Raw genomic sequence first — 20,308 nt, 5'->3', positions numbered from 1 at the left:
TAAAGGTAGTTTTGTAGCGGTAATTAATATACTTGGATTTTGTACAGCACTTGATTTAGTACTGTATGACATTTTCATTAACAAATTAGCACTATACAATATCAGTAAAGCACATTTTAAATTGATTAAAAACTGGCTAACTAACAGATCTCAGAAAGTAGTTGTCATCAGGAAATTATCAAATGATGCAGGGATCAGTTCTAGGCCCCATGCTATTCAACATTTGTATCTGATCTGGAAGTAAATATAAAATCACTGCTGAAGACACAGAGATTGGTGGAGTGGAAAATAATGATGAGGGACAGGGAAGTCAATCAGAGTGATTTAGACCTCTTGGTAAGCTCAGCACAAACAAAATGTGTTTTAATATAACCAAATGCAGTCTAGGAACAAAGAATGCAGGCCATACCTGCAGGTTGTGGGGGCTGTATCTTGGAAAGCAATGGCTCTGAAAAAGATTTAGGGATCATAGTGGACAAACAATTGAACATGAGTTCCCAATGCAATGCTGTGGTAGAAAGGGCTAATGTGGTCCTGGGGTGTATTAACAGTGAGTGGTGAGTAGAAGCAGGGAGGTGATTTCACCTCTGTGTATGGCATTGGTGAGACAGATATTAAAACATTGCATATAATTCTGGTGTCCACATCTTAAACAGGATGTTGAAAAATTGGAGAGGGTGCAGAAAAGAGCCACAAAAATTATTCCAGGGTTAGAGGAAATGCCTTACAGCAAGAGACTTAGCATCAGTCTGTTTAGTTAATCAAAAAGAAGATTGAGAAGCGACTTGATTACAGTGTATAAGTATCTTCACAGGGAGCAAATACAAGGTAGTAAAAGCTTTTCAGTCTGGGAGAGAAAGGCATAGCAACCAGTGGGGGGAAGCTGAACTCGGACAAATTCAAGTTAGAAATAAGGCACATATTTTTAACAGTGAGGGTGATTAATCCTTGGAACAAGGTTAATCTCTTGATATCTCCAGATCAAGACTGGATGCCAACCTGGAAGATGCTTTGGTCAAACACAAGTTATTGGGCTCAGTAGAGGGGTAACGGGGTGAAATTTAATGGCAGTATATGCAAGAGGTCAGGCTAGATGATCTAACAGCCTTAACATCAATTAATCTATGAACTAATGTCTTAGCTAATGGACAGAGTTTTCATTGAATCCAGACATTAAGCAGAACTCAAATGTGCAGTAGACTTGTGCTACTCCATGGTCACGCAGGGTAACTGACAGTTCAAAATTCAGCCTATTCGGAGTCCATGTGGAGCTTCCTTCTAAAGTGAGCAGGAAGTGTTTGCAGACTGTTCTCCTCTCTTCCCTGCACTGTGCTGCTGTATGGCTACAGGTGAATGTCACCCTACATAAATAAAGGCCTTCATTTCTTCAGTTTCCATTCTGTGTTGAAGTTCAGAATTTGTGTAACTAAAAGCTAGTTCGTATTTACACTGGGATTGATTTTCATCAGTCCCAAAGAGTCAGGGGAGCTGCAGATGCTAAAAATCAGGACCTTAATAAATATTATATTTATGTGCAAACCACAGAAAAGCTACTGTGTACCTGCATCCATCTTCCATTTGTACACATCGGCATGGTTCATCTGCACAATGTATCGGAAACAAATTAGAACTAATCTGTACATTATACTTTATAAAATTAAGGACAATCTGAAAAATTGTTCCTGGCTATGATTAACCTTGAGAGATTACTTCATTTCTAGGTAGTCTTCTTCTGTTGATTTAAAGCATTAACATCTTTTCCTCTCTATTAAATTGATAATGTTTTTGCAAATCATATTCCTCCATTAAGTCTATTCTTATTTTTCCACAAAAATTATCAACAGCTCTTCCCCAAAAGGTAAGCCTTTTTGTTCTAAATGCTGGGTAATTTTATCCCTTGATGTAATCTATAGCAACAGCACCACCAGAAGGCATATTTTATATCTTTCATCTTTGGAATACACTTTATTTTCTATAAAGTAGTATAGCATATAGGTATGTTACCTAGTAAACGTATGTAATATTTTACTTGTAACATGTTTTTTGTGACTTTAAATTTTCCATCATTTTGCATGTTTTAGTCTGATTTTCAGTTTCATTTAAAAGATGCCCATCTATTTTTGGCTTTAATGAGGTTCAAAAAAACCCTTCTGAACTCCAAAGGTATATAGATCATATTGCTAAGCTGCAGTTAAAACAAATGAACAGATGTTCTTATACAACTATAAAATTGATATACTAAAAACTGAATTTTATGGCTAATAATAGTTTTCCAAGAACTGAAATGTAATATCTATGCTGTCAAAAGAAATTGTTGAAATATAAGTTGTTTAGCAGCTGTTCTAAACTGTGACAGCCCAAAAGGAATAAAATAGTTTTAGGTACTGTACATTACCCAGCATAGCTGTCAGCTGTAGATATTTTTTAAAACATTGAATTTTACCTTGAAGGTGATTGATTCCTAAGGCTTTATAAAATGTGAAAATTAAAAATTGCTTAGATTCCAAATCAGTAATAAAATATTTATGTAGAATTAAAAAATACAAGTATTTTAAAAATGAAAATATTTTACACTGCATCCCGCCTGACCTTTTCAGAGAGATGAAATACACATACAGGTGTTGCGCAATCCTGTGGAATATTTGCTGCTGTACAGTTCATCCTCCTATTCCAAAAAGTCAAAATGTCTGTTTCTGGTCTGCCTCCACCCAGAAATAGACCTACCTGGCAGGCCTTGCTGGCCCCATTTCTCAGACAGTTGGTGCCAGTCAGTTTTAGACAGCAGTGCAGCATTCGCTGTCTGGAGATCCTCCACATCCCCTTTGTCATTCTGTCTCCAACCTTGTGAGCTGACGAGTACTCGGCCAGATTGAAGCAGCTTTCTTATCTCCTAGACATAACAGCAGTGAAGCTTGTCTCTCACAACAAACGGTGCTCAGGGCTCTGCTCCATATTCTTCAAAAGTAACAAAAAGAATCTGGGGAGGGGGTCTTGGCCATCTGATTTCTCAAAAGCCAGAAAAGATTAATGAAGATGAAATTCAGGATGGAGACTGGCTTGCACTATCATATATAAAGAAAAGGAGTACTTGTGGCACCTTAGAGACTAACCAATTTATTTGAGCATAAGCTGTAGCTCACGAAAGCTTATGCTCAAATAAATTGGTTAGTCTCTAAGGTGCCATAAGTCCTCCTTTTCTTTTTGCGAATACAGACTAACACGGCTGTTACTCTGAAACTATCATATATGTGTCCCTAGCAGATATTGATGTACCTCGCAGAAGCTTATCTGGATGAGAAGTGCTATATTAGAGCTGCTGCTTATCTGTGAATTCAGATCCAACCCAATAATCATCCATTTTTTGGCTGACCCATGAAAATTGACACTGTCACTACATAACCATGCATTTGTTCTCCACTCACGAGCATGTTCACAAAGGTAGTGGTAGTGGTGATTGCTACTTTTAAGTGACACACTTACCACAGCATCATCTCCAGGGGCCTCTCAGGGTCTCTATGCACACAAGTTCACAATAAACTTAAAACACTGCACCCCCTCTCTAATGCTAGGTTTCTTGTTCTTATCTGTGTCAGGACAGAAACTCTCAGTCCTTCCATTCTTAGGGTATGTCTACACTGCACACTCCTTACGGCAGTGTGTAACGTAACTACACTGCATGCCCCCCCAGCACTGATACAAATAGTAGTGTAGATGGTGAGGCACTGTTTAGGCAAGTACCGTAAAGAGACACCTAGACTCCTAAAGCAGTTGTTCTCAACCTGCAGCCTGTGGGCTGCTTGTGGCCCAATCAGCACACGGCTGCAGCCCATGTGACATCAGCAGGGCCATAACTATGGCAGGGCGAGGGGCACTTGCCTCATGCACAGAGCCAGCAGGGGGCGCAAAAATGGGGCGGTGCAAGTTTGGACCCAGTGTCAGTCGTCCCCGTCCCCCCCCCGCCCCCGATCAGACCCAGCAGCATTAGCAGGAGGCCAGGGTGCTCAGCGCACCCCGCAGGATCCCAGGTCCAGTGACCCTGGCTGGAGCAGGCTCCCCAGCACTGAGATCTCAGCAGCAGGCAGGCAGGGCAGGCTGCACAACTGAGCTATGCAGCAGAGGTAGAAGACCGGCGGGTGCGGGGAAGAGAGTGCAGGGGGCTAGGGCCATGGGGAGGGGGATGCCACTGGTACATGGAGGACAGACTCTCGGTGGGGGGGCTGATGGCTGGGGGCAGTCCGTGGATGGGGGGCTAGATACTGGGGCACAGTCCCTGAATGGGGAGGGGGCTGAGTGGTGGAAGGGGCAGTCCTTAGGGGACTGGGTGCTGAGGCAGGTGCTGGGGGGCAGTCCCTGGGTGGGGGACTGGATGGTGGAGGCAGAAGTCCTTGGGGGCAGCATTCTGCCCGGGACAGGGCACCCTGTCTCTGCAGGGAGATGTGTGCCAGCCCAGTGTTGGGGGCGGGGGTTCTGGATGCTTGGGGGACAGTCCCAGGAAGGTTGGGTGATTGGGAGCAGACTGGGGAGGGGCTGGGGGCAGTCCCTGAGTGAGGGGATTGGGTGCATGGGGTGCAGTCTCTGGCTGTTGCGGGGTGGGGCGGGGGCCTCCCTACCCTATCTTTGCAGGCAGGCTCTGGAGCCGTGGTCTCTGGGAGCTCAGGCCAACCGTGCCGCCAGCGCAGGGCGGAAGTGAAGGTGGCAGTACGCCATGCCACGCCTCCCTTACAGTCAAGTAATTCACGTTAACAGTTAATGCTTTGACTGACTTTGCTCATTTAAAATGCTCTTGATAGACATTTGGCAGGGCTGACATGAAAGGTGCGGTATCGATTTGAGTCGTATTACTGCCATATAACAAACACTAAACCTTCTGTGGTTTTTTGGGGAAATGTACAAGTAGTGTAGCTGTACGGTAGAACCTCAGAGTTACGAACACCCGTTACAAACTGCCTGGTCCGCTACACACCTCACTTGGCACTGAGTGATGGATTTGGGACTGACAGACAAAGGGACGGGGAAGAGCGAAGATGGAGTTCAGGGAAAGAGGGCCTGGAGAAGCCATGGCTTCCCCAATATACACTCTGTCCTAAGCCCACTTTCCTGAGGCTAGGCTGAAGACTTTCAGACAAGCAACTGAACGTGAGCTCCCAGGGCAACGCTGTGGCAGAAAGGGCTCATTTCAGAGTCATGGAAACTACAGGCCTGCTCTTGCAGAACAGCGTGGATCTCTGGGGTCCACTAAAGGGATATTCCCAGGAGACTGGTTGAAGGCCAGGGCATGGACCTGACCCTGTGAATGCATGACAAGAGGTATTTAGGAATAATGCCTGAACTATAAGTGGAAACAGCTAAGTAACCACCATGAGACCTCTTTTCCTTCCTGCTCTGAATATCCCAGTTGGTCCCCTATGGAAAGACACTTCCTCAAAAATATTCAGTACTAAAATACTCTTCCAGAGGCAAATACTGATTCAGATACAGCACCCCTAGATTTGTCACATCAGCACTCCTCGACATTCTGGGCTTCCTCTTATGTGCCTGCAGCTGTTCCCAACGGGAGATGAAAAGGAAAATGACGATTCTGTTTACATGGTTCAGTCACTCCCTTGATGGAAACAGGAAGCCCACCTGATGGTAGGATACTCCAGGCCAGATTTTAAAGGTACTTAAGGACCTAGTGAGATTTTCAAAAGCACCTAGGCACGTAAACACTCATTGATTTCAATGGGTGCTAGACACCTCGCGGCTATGGAAAATTCCACTGGGGCACCTAAATACCTTTAAAAACCCAGCCCTCCAAAATATCCTGACCACAAATGCCTGCCTTTCAGGAGGGAAGCACACCTGAGACACTCTAATAAACTACTTCCAAAACATCCTCCTTGACCAGTCAGCCACCCTTGACATTGTTGACCACGTTCTTCTTGAAATCTTGTTCTCCCTTGGCTTGACTCAGTCCTCCCCTGGTTCTCCTCCTACCTCTCTAATCAGTCCTTCAGCACATCCTTTGGAAGATCCTCCCCATCCCCCCTCCTCTCCAGCTTTCTGCAGGGTTTCCACAGGACTCTGTCCTTGATCCCCTTCTCGTCTTCTGCTACTCCTTATTTCTGGATAATCTCATCCACAAACACAAATTCAACTACCATCTCTAGGCTGGCAACTCACAGGTATACTTCTATACTCCAGACCTGTCTCCTTCTGTACCAACTAAAGTCTCAGCCTGTCTCTCTGACATCTTCTTGTGGATGTCTAGTGATAAGATTAAGCCAAACAGGAATAAAACTGAGCTCTTATCTTCCCCTCCCACCAAGCCTTCCCCATTACTTCCATTCTCTCTCACTGTGGACAAGACCACCACCCTGCCTGTCGCTTATTATTTCCTTGTGCTCCCATTGGTCTGTCTGTATCCATTTGTTGTCTCTTGTCTTATACTTAGTTTGTAAGCTCTTTGGGGCAGGGACTGTCTTTTTGTTCTGTATTTGTATAGTGTCTAGCACAGTGTGGGTACTCATCCATGATTAGGTGCTCCTAGACACTATAGAGACGCAAATAATATATAATTAATTATAAGATGTAAGCGGACAGACAACATAAACTGATCTTTAAACCCAGACGTATCCCAGCAGATATCTTAACTAGGTCATCCCAAGGCAGATATTTTCCCATCCAGTCAAAATGTAAAACCAAGGCTATTGTTTACTGGAGAACCAGATCACAGATCACTGGGAACAGGGGGTTGTGATTCATAGATAGCCTGATTAGGTGCTCCGCGTTTTCCCTTCTTTTCTACTACCCTTTTTCGGGATGTTCACTATCACAGTTTGACCAGTGAATGAGTTTTTTTGCTGTGATATGGACATCACTCCCCAGGGACATCTGTTTTATCACATCTGGATAAATTCGTGGAGGTTAAGTCCATGAATGGCTATTAGCCAGGATGGGTAAGGAATGGTGTCCCTAGCCTCTGTTTGTCAGAGGGTGGAGATGGATGGCAGGAGAGAGATCACTAGATCATTACCTGTTGGGTTCACTCCCTCTGGGGCACCTGGCATTGGCCACTGTCGGCAGGCAGGACACTGGGCTGGATGAACCTTTCGTCTGACCCAGTCTGGCCTTTCTTATGTTCTTATCTCTCTCCACTTCCAAAAATCATGTGAACATACTCGTTTTTTTAATGTTGGTCCCTGTTTAAGACGCTATTCCTTTAATAAAGCTGCATGTCTGTTTTTAATATTTCTCATTTCATTGTGTATTTATAATGTTTGTGTATGGTTATGTTTTAATTTGTCTGTGTCATGCCCTGAATGCTTTGGGTGGAGCTGAGTGCTTTGTAAACGTAATGATTAGTCTTCTGTTACCTTGCACTGAGACAAAAATATATTCCTAAAATTTAGAACTCTTGGATTTTTTATATCAGTTTGTGAACATTCGTTTTTTATGTCAGATACACTGTTTCTTTTAATTAAAAATATGATCCAAATTATATAACACTAAAACTGAGTAGGACACATCATGGAGATAAACACTGATAAACTAGAGTCAACGACATTTCAGAGGATTTGCATCTACTTTGTGCAAGGTGATCAAATCTCATGTAAATGCTTATACTGTACCTCAGTGTACAACGTATAGGCATATCAACCAAGAAAATCATCAATTTAAAATGTACTTTTACAAAATTGGAACCTGAATACCATTTTTGAAATTCCACCTCAGTGATGAAGACCATAGAATTCTAATATATCAGATACTACAAATATATCATTCCAAAAGGATTCTCTCCTATACCTCTAGATATATTGAAAAAATATTTGCACAGTTATCTTCTCACTACTGTTTTTTGTGTTTTCCACAGCCTGTCAATCAAGGTCATCACTATCAGAAAGAAATGAACCCACTTGCTCATTCCAATCCAAGGTAAGATTCTGTTTATGGGTCAGGCAGTGAGAATTCAGTTAGAATATTCTGGCTAGTAAATGTGTCTTTCATTGATTTCATCTTAAATCATTTTTTCAATTGTTACCTCTTCATAGAGTTTTCCCACCGCTCTTTTTCTTCAGAGTTCTATAATATTGCAGTGCGACCACATTATCCCAGAGTGCAGGACAGAACTCTACTATACGTAATAGCCATCTGCACATAGCGTCATGCATTTAATGTAACCGATGTAGTCCCTGATCCTGTGAAGTGGTGCATGACACAGTAGGATTTTGTATGCACATCACATTGCAGGACTGGGGCTACAGTCATTTGGGGGTGTAGGTTGGTTTGCGGGGGGGAGGGCGGAGCTCCTTGTAGTCAAGGAGCCCCATTCTTCACAAATGATACATGATTTTAACATTATGGAGTTAGACAGGACCTTTAGTTACACAGTACTTTCAAGAGTAGAGTATTATGTGATAGTACTGGGGCATTTGCAGATTTAATCTGTCTGTAATGTATATAAATTATTCAAGTTTGAAGTTGTGCCTCTTCCCATTGTAGTCAGGACCACAACTCCCCTTGGTTTCAATGAGACCTTTTGAAAGCGAGAGAGAGAGAGAGACTTGTCCACCATCAGAAACCTCTTAAACTACTGTATCTGTGAAATCTTACAATCGCTTTGTCACCCCACTGTTGAGCCTCCGTGTTGACCAGTAGTTCAGACAGACAGCTGTGTCTCATTTTTCATCTGACCCCAATGATGCTCTCTTTGCTTTCCCAATGCTTGGCCAAGACTGTTTTCAGATTAAAGCAAGTTGCATGAAGTTTAATCTATCTGAGCAACATGTAGGTCATGCTGGTGGGGCAGGGAAAGGATCTCGGGGGTGTGATATATTCCTCTATTACTGAGGAGGTCTGTTTGCCTTGTTTCAGGATGTTAGCAATCTGGGGATGCTTCTGGTGTCCGGTTGTCAGTAGTAAAGCACCTTTTCCATTTCTATTCAGCTAGGTGTTTGCAACCATTTGTTTCTCAGGCCTGGATTTCAGCACTGTCATCCATGCTTTTGTTACCCTAATGTGATGTGCATGGGACTACTCTTGAAGATCACTTGAAAGCATCGGCTAGTGCACTTGGCAGCTATTTGCATTCTTGGTGGTCTTTGCTTCAGAGAGCGTATTATAGCAGTTATTTGTTAGCAGGCCTGGGTTCCTCTTCTCTTTCATGTGTACATCAAGATGTTGACTTTGGTCTACAAAGACCATAGATAGCTTGGGACCTGCTTACCTAACCCAGCTCCCCAGATATAAATGCCAGGTAGCTTGTATGTGGGCATTCTGGGTGCAGGGCCCTTAATTCTGGGATTGATTTCTCTCTCTGGTCTGACAGTGCTCAAGTCTTCTATCTTTAGGGCATGGCTCATGGTTCACCTCTTTTTGCAGGCTTTTTCCCAAGGGAAGGGTGAGTAGTTCATTTGTAAAAAGTCATTGTTACAGTATATGAAATGTTGTGCATATGCTCAAACACTTTAGTGCCAGATGCATTTTATATACTGAAAAATTTAATAAACTCCTTTATCATAAACATAAGATAAACATTTTTAATGTACCAGGCCAGGTTAATATGTTCAAGAAAGTTAGTTTGTGTTTTAGTTTGTGTGATTCAAAGTCAAATTTTCTGGGCAAAAATTACTACCAGCTTTTGTACTGCTGTTTAATCTATCACACAGTAATCTTTAATTTTTTTACAAAATCATTTTTGACAAATGTGGGCAATCAAAATACCTGTAAAATACCTGACTTGCAACTGCCTCATAAATTCAGTATCCCTTCTGAACTGCCAGAAAGGCATTATTGGGCTGTAAATATAGAAGACAAAATTTTGAGGTCAGCTTGCATCAGGATATAAAAACTGGAGAAGATGTATGTAATGCAGAAGTATTTTATAGCCTGTGACTGAAAAATCATGATTCACTTTGTTACATTTTATTTGAAGATGGAAAACTGAGAAATGTTGTTCACCATGGAGGAAAGGGGGACAGGTAAATTAGAAGGGAGATAAAACTGATGGTGATTCTAAAATGAGTGAAATCCTGAACTATTCTTTAAAACCAGTTTTAACAAGCAGTGTAAGGGCTTGGCTACACTTGCAAGTTAGAGAGCATTAAATCAGCCCCTGGTGCCCTAAATCCTGAGGTGTCCACACCGGCAAGGCACGTAGAACACCTGGACTCTGCAGCTGGAGCGCTCCCGGTAATCCACCTCCACGAGAAGCATAAAGCTTGCTATGCTCCAGCTGAAACACCCGGGCATCAGTGTGGACAACGTGTTGCATTACTGCGCTGTGATTGGCCTTCAGAAACATCCCATAATCAAGTGGCCACTCTTCTCATTGTTTTGAACTCGGCCACAGGCATGCGGATACCCCCTTTCAAAGTTCCGTTTCTGACAGCTGGCTGCTTATCTGCTCTGGGATAAAGCAAACGGTTACTGTGGAATGCTGCTGCTGCCTAGGGGGGTGTGGGGGGGGGGGTTCAGAGGGGTAGCCATGTTAGTCTGTATCAGCATATGTGTGTGTGTGTGTGTGTGTGTGTGTGAGAGAGAGAGAGAGGTGTGGATGGAGGAGCACTTAAAGACGGCAAAGTCACTGAGGAGAAACTAAATGAATTCTTTGCTTCAGTCTTCACAGCTGAGGATGTTAGGGAGATTCCCAAACCTGAGCTGTCCTTTGTAGGTGACAAATCTGAGGAATTGTCACAGATTGAAGTGTAATTAGAGGAGGGTTTGGAATTAATTGATAAACTTAACAGTAACAAGTCACCGGGACCAGATGGCATTCACCCAAGAGTTCTGAAAGAACTCAAAGGTGAAATTGCGGAACTATTAACTATGGTTTGTAACCTGTCCTTTAAATCAGCTTCTGTACCCAATGACTGGAAGATAGCGAAAGTAACGCCTATATTTAAGAAGGGCTCTAGAGGTGATCCTGGCAATTACAGACCGGTAAGTCTAACGTAAGTACCGGGCAAATTAGTTGAAACAATAGTAAAGAATAAAATGGTCAGACACATAGAAGAACATAAATTGTTGCGCAAAAGTCAGCATGGTTTCTGTAAAGGGAGATCATGTCTTTCTAATCTATTAGAGTTCTTTGAGGGGATCAACAAACGTGGATAAGGGGGATCCAGTGGACTTAGTGTACTTAGATTTCCAGAAAGCCTTTGACAAGGTCCCTCACCAAAGGCTCTTATGTAAATTAAGTTGTCATGGGATAAGAGGGAAGATCCTTTCATGGACTGAGAACTGGTTAAAAGACAGGGAACAAAGGGTAGGAATAAATGGTAAATTTTCAGAACGGAGAGGGGTAACTAATGGTGTTCCCCAAGGCTCAGTCCTAGGACCAATCCTATTCAACTTATTCATAAATGATCTGGAGAAAGGGGTAAACAGTGAGGCGGCAAAGTTTGCAGACGATACTAAACTTCTCAAGATAGTCAAGACCAAAGCAGACTGTGAAGAACTTCAAAAAGATCTCACAAAACTAAGTGATTGGGCAACAAAATGACAAATGAAATGTAATGTGGATAAATGTAAAGTAATGCACATTGGAAAAAATAACTCCAACTATACATACAATATCATGGGGGCTAATTTAGCTACAACTAATCAGGAAAGAGATCTTGGAGTCACCGTGGATATTTCTCTGGAGACGTCCACGCAGTGTGCAGCGGCAGCCAAAAAAGCAAACGGAATGTTAGGAATCATTAAAAAAGGGATAGAGAATAAGATGGAGAATATCTTATTGCCCTTACATAAATCCATGGTACGCCCACATCTTGAATACTGCGTACAGATGTGGTCCCCTCATCTCAGAAAAGATATACTGGCATTAGAAAAGGTTCCGAGAAGGGCAACTAAAATGATGAGGGGTTTGGAATGGGTCCCATATGAGGAGAGATTAAAGAGGCTAGGACTTTTCAGCTTGGAAAAGAGGAGACTAGCGGGGGATATGGTAGAGGTCTGTAAAATCATGAGTGGTGTGGAGAAAGTGAATAAGGAAAAGTTATTTACTTGTTCCCATAATATAAGAACTAGGGGCCTAGAGGTTGTGACGGCTAGGACTATAACAGGGTTTAAAAGAGAACTGGATAAATTCATGGAGGTTAAGTCCATTAATGGCTATTAGGATGGGTAAGGAATGGTGTCCCTAGTCTCTGTTTGTCAGAGGGTGGAGATGGATGGCAGGAGAGAGATCACTTGATCATTACCTGTTAGGTTCACTCCCTCTGGGGCACCTGGCATTGGCCATTGTCGGCAGACAGGATACTGGGCTGGATGGACCTTTGGTCTGACCTAGTATGGCCGTTCTCATGTTCTTATGGGTGTGCTGCTGTCTGAACTTACAAAACAGCATGCTGACACACTCTCTGCCCCTCAAAACGTGCTGTCTCTCCCTCCACATACACACAACAAACTCCCTGTCACATCCCACCCCCCCCCATTTGAAAAGCACACTGCAGCCACTTGCACACTGGGATAGCTACCACAATGCACTGCTCTTTGTGGCATTGCAAGAGTTGCTAATGTGGCCACGCCGGTGCGCTTCCAGCTGAGTGTAAATACCCAGCAGCGTTTTCCCTGCTGTGGTCTCCGAGGGCTGGTTTAACTCCCAGCACTCTACATCTGCAAGTGCAGCCAAGCCCTAAGAAAAAATGTGTATGTAACCTATATAGAGGGGGGAGGTAAGTCAATTTACTTACCAATCCTCTCTTTGACTTAAACTGTTAGCACAGACCATGAATTCCTATCCTTGAAAGAGACTGTAGCTGGATTTTCTATAGGATCCCTCTAAATACTAAAAGTGGAAATAATAGATTCACTTTCTTTCTCTCCTTAGGAATCCAGTACTCCTCTTCACCATAAGACAGTTATGTGCACACACAATTCATAATTTCAAATTCTTTTTTATGACTAACACTCCAATGACAAACTGTTACAGCACAGCAGTTCCAGTGCACCTAGCTAGACTAACATCATTAACTAGAGATTTTTTCTTTTCAAATGAAAAATATAACACAGGCCTAACCCCCAAAATGGTTATAACCCAGTGGTTCCCAAATTTTAACAACCTGTGGACCCTTTTCAATAAAATGTCAAGTCTCATGAACCTCCTCCTAAAAATGAATATTTCCAGGTATTTTCTCCTTTACCTGAGTATAAATTATAAAGGCAGTGATCTTGGAAATATAAAATTTGTTTTTATGACATGCTTATCACACACTGTTATTAATTATTATTTATCATTACAGTATTTTTATTACATTATGAAAATGGCAACACTCTTCCAAGATCTCACTTTCGTAGCTTGTATCACTTTGAATAAGCCTTTATAAGACAAGGCTCCTGTGTTTCGTCAAGAAGTATCAGATGTGAAAGAGCAGGAAGGTATTTAAGAAGCCAACTCAAAGACTTCCTCCTACACAAGCATTCAGGTCTTGAGCAGTCCAAGCAAACAACGCACGTTACAACAAAGCTTAAACTTGTTCTTCATAATAATTTTAAAAACAATACTAGCTGCCTATTTAATTTTAAAAACAGCAAAAAATATCCAACTCCCTTTCCATTTCTTTTAAGGAGTCTTGAAGTTTAAATCTCCTCAGTGTGATAGATCTGCTTGCTTTTATCTGCTTAGAAATCTTGGAAATCCAGGGGCTCCAGGATGCTGGCCCCGGGGTTCCTAAGGACAGCTCTGTCCGCCATTAGGGAATTTTCCCCCCAGAACTCCCTGTAACGTTTCGTGAACCCCTCCAGTTTGGGAACAACTGTATTATAAATAAATACAGAGATTGGGTCTTCTTACAATCAGGGATCTTCTGCTTTCATGTAGGCTCACCCTGGGTATTCTATTGACAATTAAATAAAACAGTTATACTTCATAAATAGTTGTTCAACATCCATGACATGGAGAACATACACAACTTCACATAAGAGAAAAAAAACTTGACAATTACTGCAGCTGTTAGGCTCACGCACTGTCGTTGGTTCAGTGACATAATACACCTCACAAAGACATTTGGCCTCCAATCGTAAAGGAACAATCACAGATGTCTTTCCAGTCTCAATTCCACTGACTTGTGTAAAATTACAGGAAACCATATTGAGATCCAACCCACAGATTTAAACTGAGTTACCTCTGGCAGCTCAATCTGCTCCCTGAAGAGTTGGGGGCGGGGGCATGGATCTGACTGGTGCTCTGCCAGTCAGGACACAGGGCCATGCTTTGTGTCTCAGTAACATATATATTCACACAACACAAGCACCCGATTTACTTAATTCTAAGCTTGTTTCTTAGAATAACAAGACCAAGGCAGCAGCCTTTTAGGCTAGTAGCAAACTTCCCTATCCCTTTAACTATGACCCATTGCTATACTTATTTTTCTTCTTGGGACTAAGGACTTTAGAGATACTTTAACATATAACTGCTGCAGACCAATAAGGTCCAACTAACCTGTAAGATTACAGGAAACTGTATTGAGATCCAACCCACAGATTCCGTATGGGTTATCCCTGGCCATTCTGATTACAGCAATAAGTTATTGGCCAAAAACCATGAAATAAGAAAAAGAAAAGGGGGCTACATTTGGACAGTTGGGAGCTATCTTAATCCTCATAAGCAGGCAGTAGCTGTTGCAGAGAAGCAGGGAAGAGAATATTTGAAAAAGGGATATATGCTATGGAGATTAGCGGGTGTGAATGATATCCAACGTAACGATATTGAGACAATCAGCACAAGCAGTTTCTTTTTGAATAGTCATGGACAACTGAGAAGGTACCAAATGACTGGGAAAAAGTGTGGGTGGTAATGTTATTCATAAAATACAGAGAGAGTGATCATGGCAGTTACTATCCAGTAAATTTAACTTCTATCCCTAACCAAGTTAAGGAACAGATATGAAAAGAAAACCACTTAAAAAATAATGGCACTGAGAGCAATAAACAGAAAGGGCTAGAGCTAGACTCAATTTCCAGGGGTTCCACAGAGCCCAGGTCAGAAACCCACCCTGGAATATTGGTACAGTGACACCAGCCGCCCCCAGACTGTGGTCGTCTGTGGGGTCCAGAACCTGCTAGCACAGTGAGCCTGCTTGGCTGGCAGGGCCAGGGCCAGGCCCACCCGGAGATGTGCTGGATTCCAAGCCTAAGCCAGCCAGTTTCCATAAGTGGGACTCCTGTGACGTCCTGGCTGGATTTGAAAGTTGCTCTCCCCCAGCTGAGCCCAAAGAGAGAGGCAGTGGCATTGCTGGCACTACCCTCACCTAGGAGTGAATTCTCCTTCTAGTGTAGAGGGCCACACACCTTGTTTCATCCTCCATCAGATCCATGTGGCATGGAAGGTTTGAAAGCTTTATCAAAAGAAACGCTAAATGAAGAGAAATATTGTACAGGCTTTCGGGCCCTGCAGGGCTGTAAAACCTGGAACGGCTCTCAAGAAGGTATTGTGAGCCAAGCTGTAGGCACTGCATGGACAGACTTTTCGAAGTTTCTACAGACTCTTTTCAGAAAATCTGTTTTTCCAAAAAGAGCTGATTTTCTGTCTTTTTTTTTTTTTTTTTTTTTATTAAAGTTGAAAACGATTGCTATAAACACTGGCTCTGCCTGGGACTCACCAGTTGTCACAATATTGGCATGGTGGCATACCAGGCTCTTCCCAAGCCACCTACTGAAATTTATGCACTGAAGTTCAAGCAGCTGGTTTCCTAAGTAACTGCATAAACAAGCTAAGACGGGACATAAATATTTCAGCACTTAAACTGGGCTTCCTGTAATAAGAAACATATTTTACACCTCAGTAATTTCCTACAAAAGATGCACAGCCAGATTTTCAGTCAGGCTTCAGCTGGGCTTGTGACTTTGCACCTGTGCAAAATAAATGTACCCACAATAAACTTTGGGCACAGATATTTGTAGTTAGATGTCTACCTGCTTTGGATTGTGGCCGCAGCATGAAAGACCAGCACTTAAAATCTTACCCATGCTGTATGAGAGAGTTCTCTGATCGTGTTATATTCTATTCCCAGATGACAATATCTGGTAGCTGTAGGTAAGGTGGCTGGTCCATATCAGTGACTTATAGGTATTGCACCTTTAAAAACCAGAGTAAAAACTAGACTGTTTGAGAGCCAGGAATGTAGGAGTGAAGGTTACGCTTCTCAAGCAAGGCACTGAGACGCTCTCAAATAGCTACCACGGCTTTCACTCTGCCCCAGTATGGACCAAACAAGCACACTGACAGCTGAACACCTTAATCCCAATAAAACTACAAGATTTAGGAAACTTGTTAGTCCCCAAAAGCCTAAACAGAATTGTCAATCTCCCAAAGACCCTGCTTAGGCTGTTTGGGAAGGGCAGGGAGCTGACAAACTTCCCTAGACTAGTTGGGATCTCCTGGGGTTAATAAGGATCCCATTGAGTGGGAGCCATTTTGAAGGGCTCTTCTATGCCTCTACTAAGGCTTGGGGGTGGGATAAGGGCTCTGACCCATAAAGATCCCAACAAGTCCAGCAGAGTCCACAGGAGGAATTGGAATGCCTTTTCACTGTGCTCCCATCTCCCCTCCCCTTTGCTTCACTGCTCTCCTTCCTGCTCCACACTCCACAGCTCTTCTCACTCAGACTGCATGTTCTCCCCAGCCTACCAGTCCACCTTCCTGCAGACAGTTGCTATGGACAGTAACTCTTTTGTAATTACTCTGTTGCCTTTATAGTATTCAGTCCTACCCTCAGATATGTGGGGATAAAGGCAGTGGTGAGCTGGAGCCGGTTCGCTAGAACCGGTTGTTAAATTTAGAAGCCCTTTTGCGGGACAACCGGTTCTAAAAGGGCTTCTAAATTTAACAACCGGCCAAAAGTGGCGCCTTAGGCGCCAACTCCGTGGGTGCTCCCGGGCTGGAGCCCCCACGGGGAAAATTTGGTGGGTGCAGAGCACTCACTGGCAGCTCCCCGCCCTGTGCCCCACCCCAGCTCATCTCCGTTCCGCCTCCTCCCCTGAATGCACTGCCCCGCCCTGCTTCTCCGCCCCCCCCCCCCGGCTTCCTGCGAATCAGCTGTTTGCGCGGGAAGCCTGGGAGGGCTGAGAAGCAGGCGGCGGCTTCGCGCTCAGGCCCAGGGAGGTAGAGCAGAGGTGAGCTGGGGCAGGGGGGCGCGAGGAGGGCCGCCCGCACCGCAGCAGGTAACCCGGGGGGTGCGCAGGGGAACCGCTCCCCGCCCCAGCTTGCCTCCGCTTCTGCAGGCCTGAGCGCAAAGCCGCCGCCTGCTTCTCAGCCCTCCCCAGCTTCCCGTGCGAATAGCTGATTCGTGGGAAGCTGGGGGGGGGGCCGCAGAGAAGCAGAGTGGGGCGGCGCGTTCAGGGAAGGAGGCGGAGCGGAGGTGAGCTGGGGCCGGGCGCGGGGCAGGGAGCTGCCGATGCGGGCTCTGACCCACCAAATTTTCCCCGTGGGCGCGCCAGCCCCGGAGCACCCACGGATTCGGTGCCTAAGATGCCACTTTTGATGTGATCAGTGGGGGGAGTGGCTGCTCCCCCTGCTCCCCCCCCTAGCTACGCTAGCCTGCCCCTAGGAGGCAGAGGGACCTGCTGGATGCTTCCCGGGAGCCGCGACAGGTAAGCACCACCGGGACTCCCCACCTCGCCCCCTGGCAGGTCCCTCAGGCTCTAAGGGGCGGGGCAGGGTGGGCACCCACTATGGTGGCCACGAGACCCTCCTGCCCAGTTCTGGGGGCAGTCAGGGGATGGGGAGGGGAGTGGATGGGACAAGGGTCCCAGGGGGGAGGGCGTCGAGGAACGCAGGGGGTTGGATGGGGCAGGAGTGGCGGGGGCAGGCCACGACCCCCTCGTGGGGTGAGGCGGGAACCAGTTGTTAACATTTTGGCAGCTCATCACTGGATAAAGGCCCAATAACTGATTGGGTAAAATAAGCGGCAGTTGCATTCAGTTGCAACTCACCCACAGTCTGTTTCCTCTTTACGAGCATATCTTGTGTTTATTTTGGCTTTTACAAAATAGAAAAAAAGAAAAACTAACCAAGGTTCTAAAACCCTAAAGAACTTATGAAGTATTTACTAAAATACCTAACTGGGAATGGATGATGCTATCCAGGCCAGCATTTCGTTTAGATTTCTATTTTATCTATAAAAAGTGTCATTGCTGTGCTATGGTTTAAATTCTTTATAGCTTTGCCACTTGTGGTTGTGATATAAACATCCTTGTATCTATAACTGGCTGATAAGGGCCTGCAGTCTTTGACAAATGATTAATAGCCACTGACCTCAGTTCACATTGGTTCAATATGGGCTGACTGAAGCAAGCTGTCTTGTCGTCATAACCGACATGTATTACATTGGACTGATCAGGATGTCGTCATTTTTCTTTCCTTTACAATCTCAGATATTTTTTTGCAGCCAGTAAGCATGATGTTTTCTCCCTCTTTTGGTGAATGAATCTTTTCAGACAGAAACAGATAAAGTGTACAGATCAATAAATTACCAAACAGAGGTTGCATTGTAATCAGCTTCAATTGTTTAATGTTATAATAAAATCTCAATTGATCTGAAGTTTGTACCATCCCAAATTATTTCTTATTTCAGTGACTTGCAAATCAGAACATTTTAAGAGATTAACAACTTCAAAAGATTAGAAAAAAGGTATGTGCTTCTTCCTGAGCATAGCAGAACCAAAATCCTTAATTATTACTGAATCACAGCATGTGATTTTCTAATTTTTGTTATGTCTGTCTACAGTGGGTAAAGGAATGAATCATAAAAATGGATAAGCAGCTTTCTGAATTCATTTTTTAGCTTAGTTTCAACCTTGAGGCCCGGAGGCTCAAATAGAGGTATGATGTTGAAATGTTAACTAGAGAAATGTTTAAAAAGGAAACACACTTGCTCACTCCACCATAAATTTATTCAAATTAGGGGGGCACTCCAGCTACCTGCAGAGGAAGAACAATCTAGTGATTAAATCCCACAGTAATGAAAATCAGGAGAACTAGTTCTTTTCCTGACTCTGCCAGACTTCTTGTGTGATTTTGGATAAATAACTTTAACTGCAGGCCCTGGTTTCCTCATATGCAATATGCGAATAATAAAACTTACTTCACAGAGTTATGGTGAAGCTAAATATAGTTAATGGTTATAAGCCACATGGAGATCCTCAAAGGGAAGGCACTTGAGTACAAAGTATTTATTACGGTTTATCTGATGCATCCAATCAATAATGTTGTGACATTTTAACACATCTTTCAGTGCGTGACTCCTGCCCACCCTCTGTGTTTAGCCTGACTAAGTAAGCATTTGGCTTCTTCTCGGTTTCCTTTAACTAAATCTCTCTGTTACAGAGTTCTCTTCACAACTCTTCATTTCCAGCGGCATTCAGCATTTGCCCTTATCAGACAGCCTGAAACTTGTAATGGACATGTGTCAGGGTTCCCTCCCCACTCTGAACTCTGGGGTACAGATGTGGGGACCCACATGAAAGGCCCCCTAAGCTTATTCTTACCAGCTTAGGTTAAAAACTTCCCCAAGGTACAAACTTTGCTTTGTCCTTGAACCGTATGCTGCCACCACCAAGCATTTTAAACAAAGAACAGGAAAAGAGCCCACTTGGAGACGTCTTCCCCCCGAAAATATCCCCCCAAGCCCTACACCCCCTTTCCTGGGGAGGCTTGAGAATAATATCCTCACCAATTTGTTACAGAATCATCAAAGACCCAAATCCCTGGATCTTGGAACAATGGAAAAATCAGTCAGGTTCTTAAAAGAAGGATTTTATTTAAAAAAAAAAAAATGGTAAAAATCATCTCTGTAAAATCAGGATGGAAAATACTTTACGGGGTAATCAGATTCAAAACACAGAGGATCCCCCTCTGGGCAAAACTCTAAAGTTACAGAAAACAGGAATAAACCTCCCCCTTAACACAGGGAAAATTCACATAAAACAAAAGAAACTAATCCGCCTTGCCTGGCTTACCTATACTGGTTGCAATATTGGAGACTTGGATTAGGATGGGTTGGAGAAGATGGATTTCTGTCTGGCCTCTCTCAGTCCCAAGAGAGAACAAACATGTAAACAAAAAGCACAAACAAAAGCCTTTCCCCTCCCCCAAGATTTGAAAATATCTTGTCCCCTTATTGGTCTTTTGGGTCAGGTGCCAGCCAGGTTAGCTGAGCTTCTTAACCCTTTCCAGGTAACGGGATGTTGCCTCTGGCCAGGAGGGATTTTATAGTACTGTATACAGAAAGGTGGTTACCCTTCCCTTTATATTTATGACAACATGCAAGATTCTGCTACATGGGTGCAAACTCCACGTATTGTCTTGAAAGTAAAACCTAGGGGT

The 20,308-nt window shown here is 43.7% G+C and overlaps 1 protein-coding gene and 1 long non-coding RNA gene across 2 annotated transcripts in view; one reads left to right on the top strand and one right to left on the bottom strand.

Moving 5' to 3' along the window:
• Positions 1 to 20,308, top strand: part of CFAP20DC (CFAP20 domain containing) — a 167,043-nt gene that overhangs the window by 120,860 nt on the left and 25,875 nt on the right. The window contains exon 14 of the mRNA XM_074957357.1: positions 7,853 to 7,914. Coding sequence (XP_074813458.1) covers positions 7,853 to 7,914 — 62 coding nt within the window. The remainder of the gene's footprint in view (positions 1 to 7,852; positions 7,915 to 20,308) is intronic.
• The window catches only part of LOC141990351 (uncharacterized), a 39,699-nt gene continuing 37,745 nt past the window's right edge, over positions 18,355 to 20,308 (bottom strand). Inside the window, exon 4 of the long non-coding RNA XR_012640157.1 lies at positions 18,355 to 18,412. This is a non-coding gene — a long non-coding RNA (uncharacterized LOC141990351). The remainder of the gene's footprint in view (positions 18,413 to 20,308) is intronic.

The sequence above is a fragment of the Natator depressus genome, chromosome 7 (assembly GCF_965152275.1).
Source record: "Natator depressus isolate rNatDep1 chromosome 7, rNatDep2.hap1, whole genome shotgun sequence".
In the NCBI taxonomy this organism is placed as follows: domain Eukaryota; kingdom Metazoa; phylum Chordata; order Testudines; family Cheloniidae; genus Natator; species Natator depressus.
This window is presented reverse-complemented; position numbering and strand designations above follow the sequence as displayed.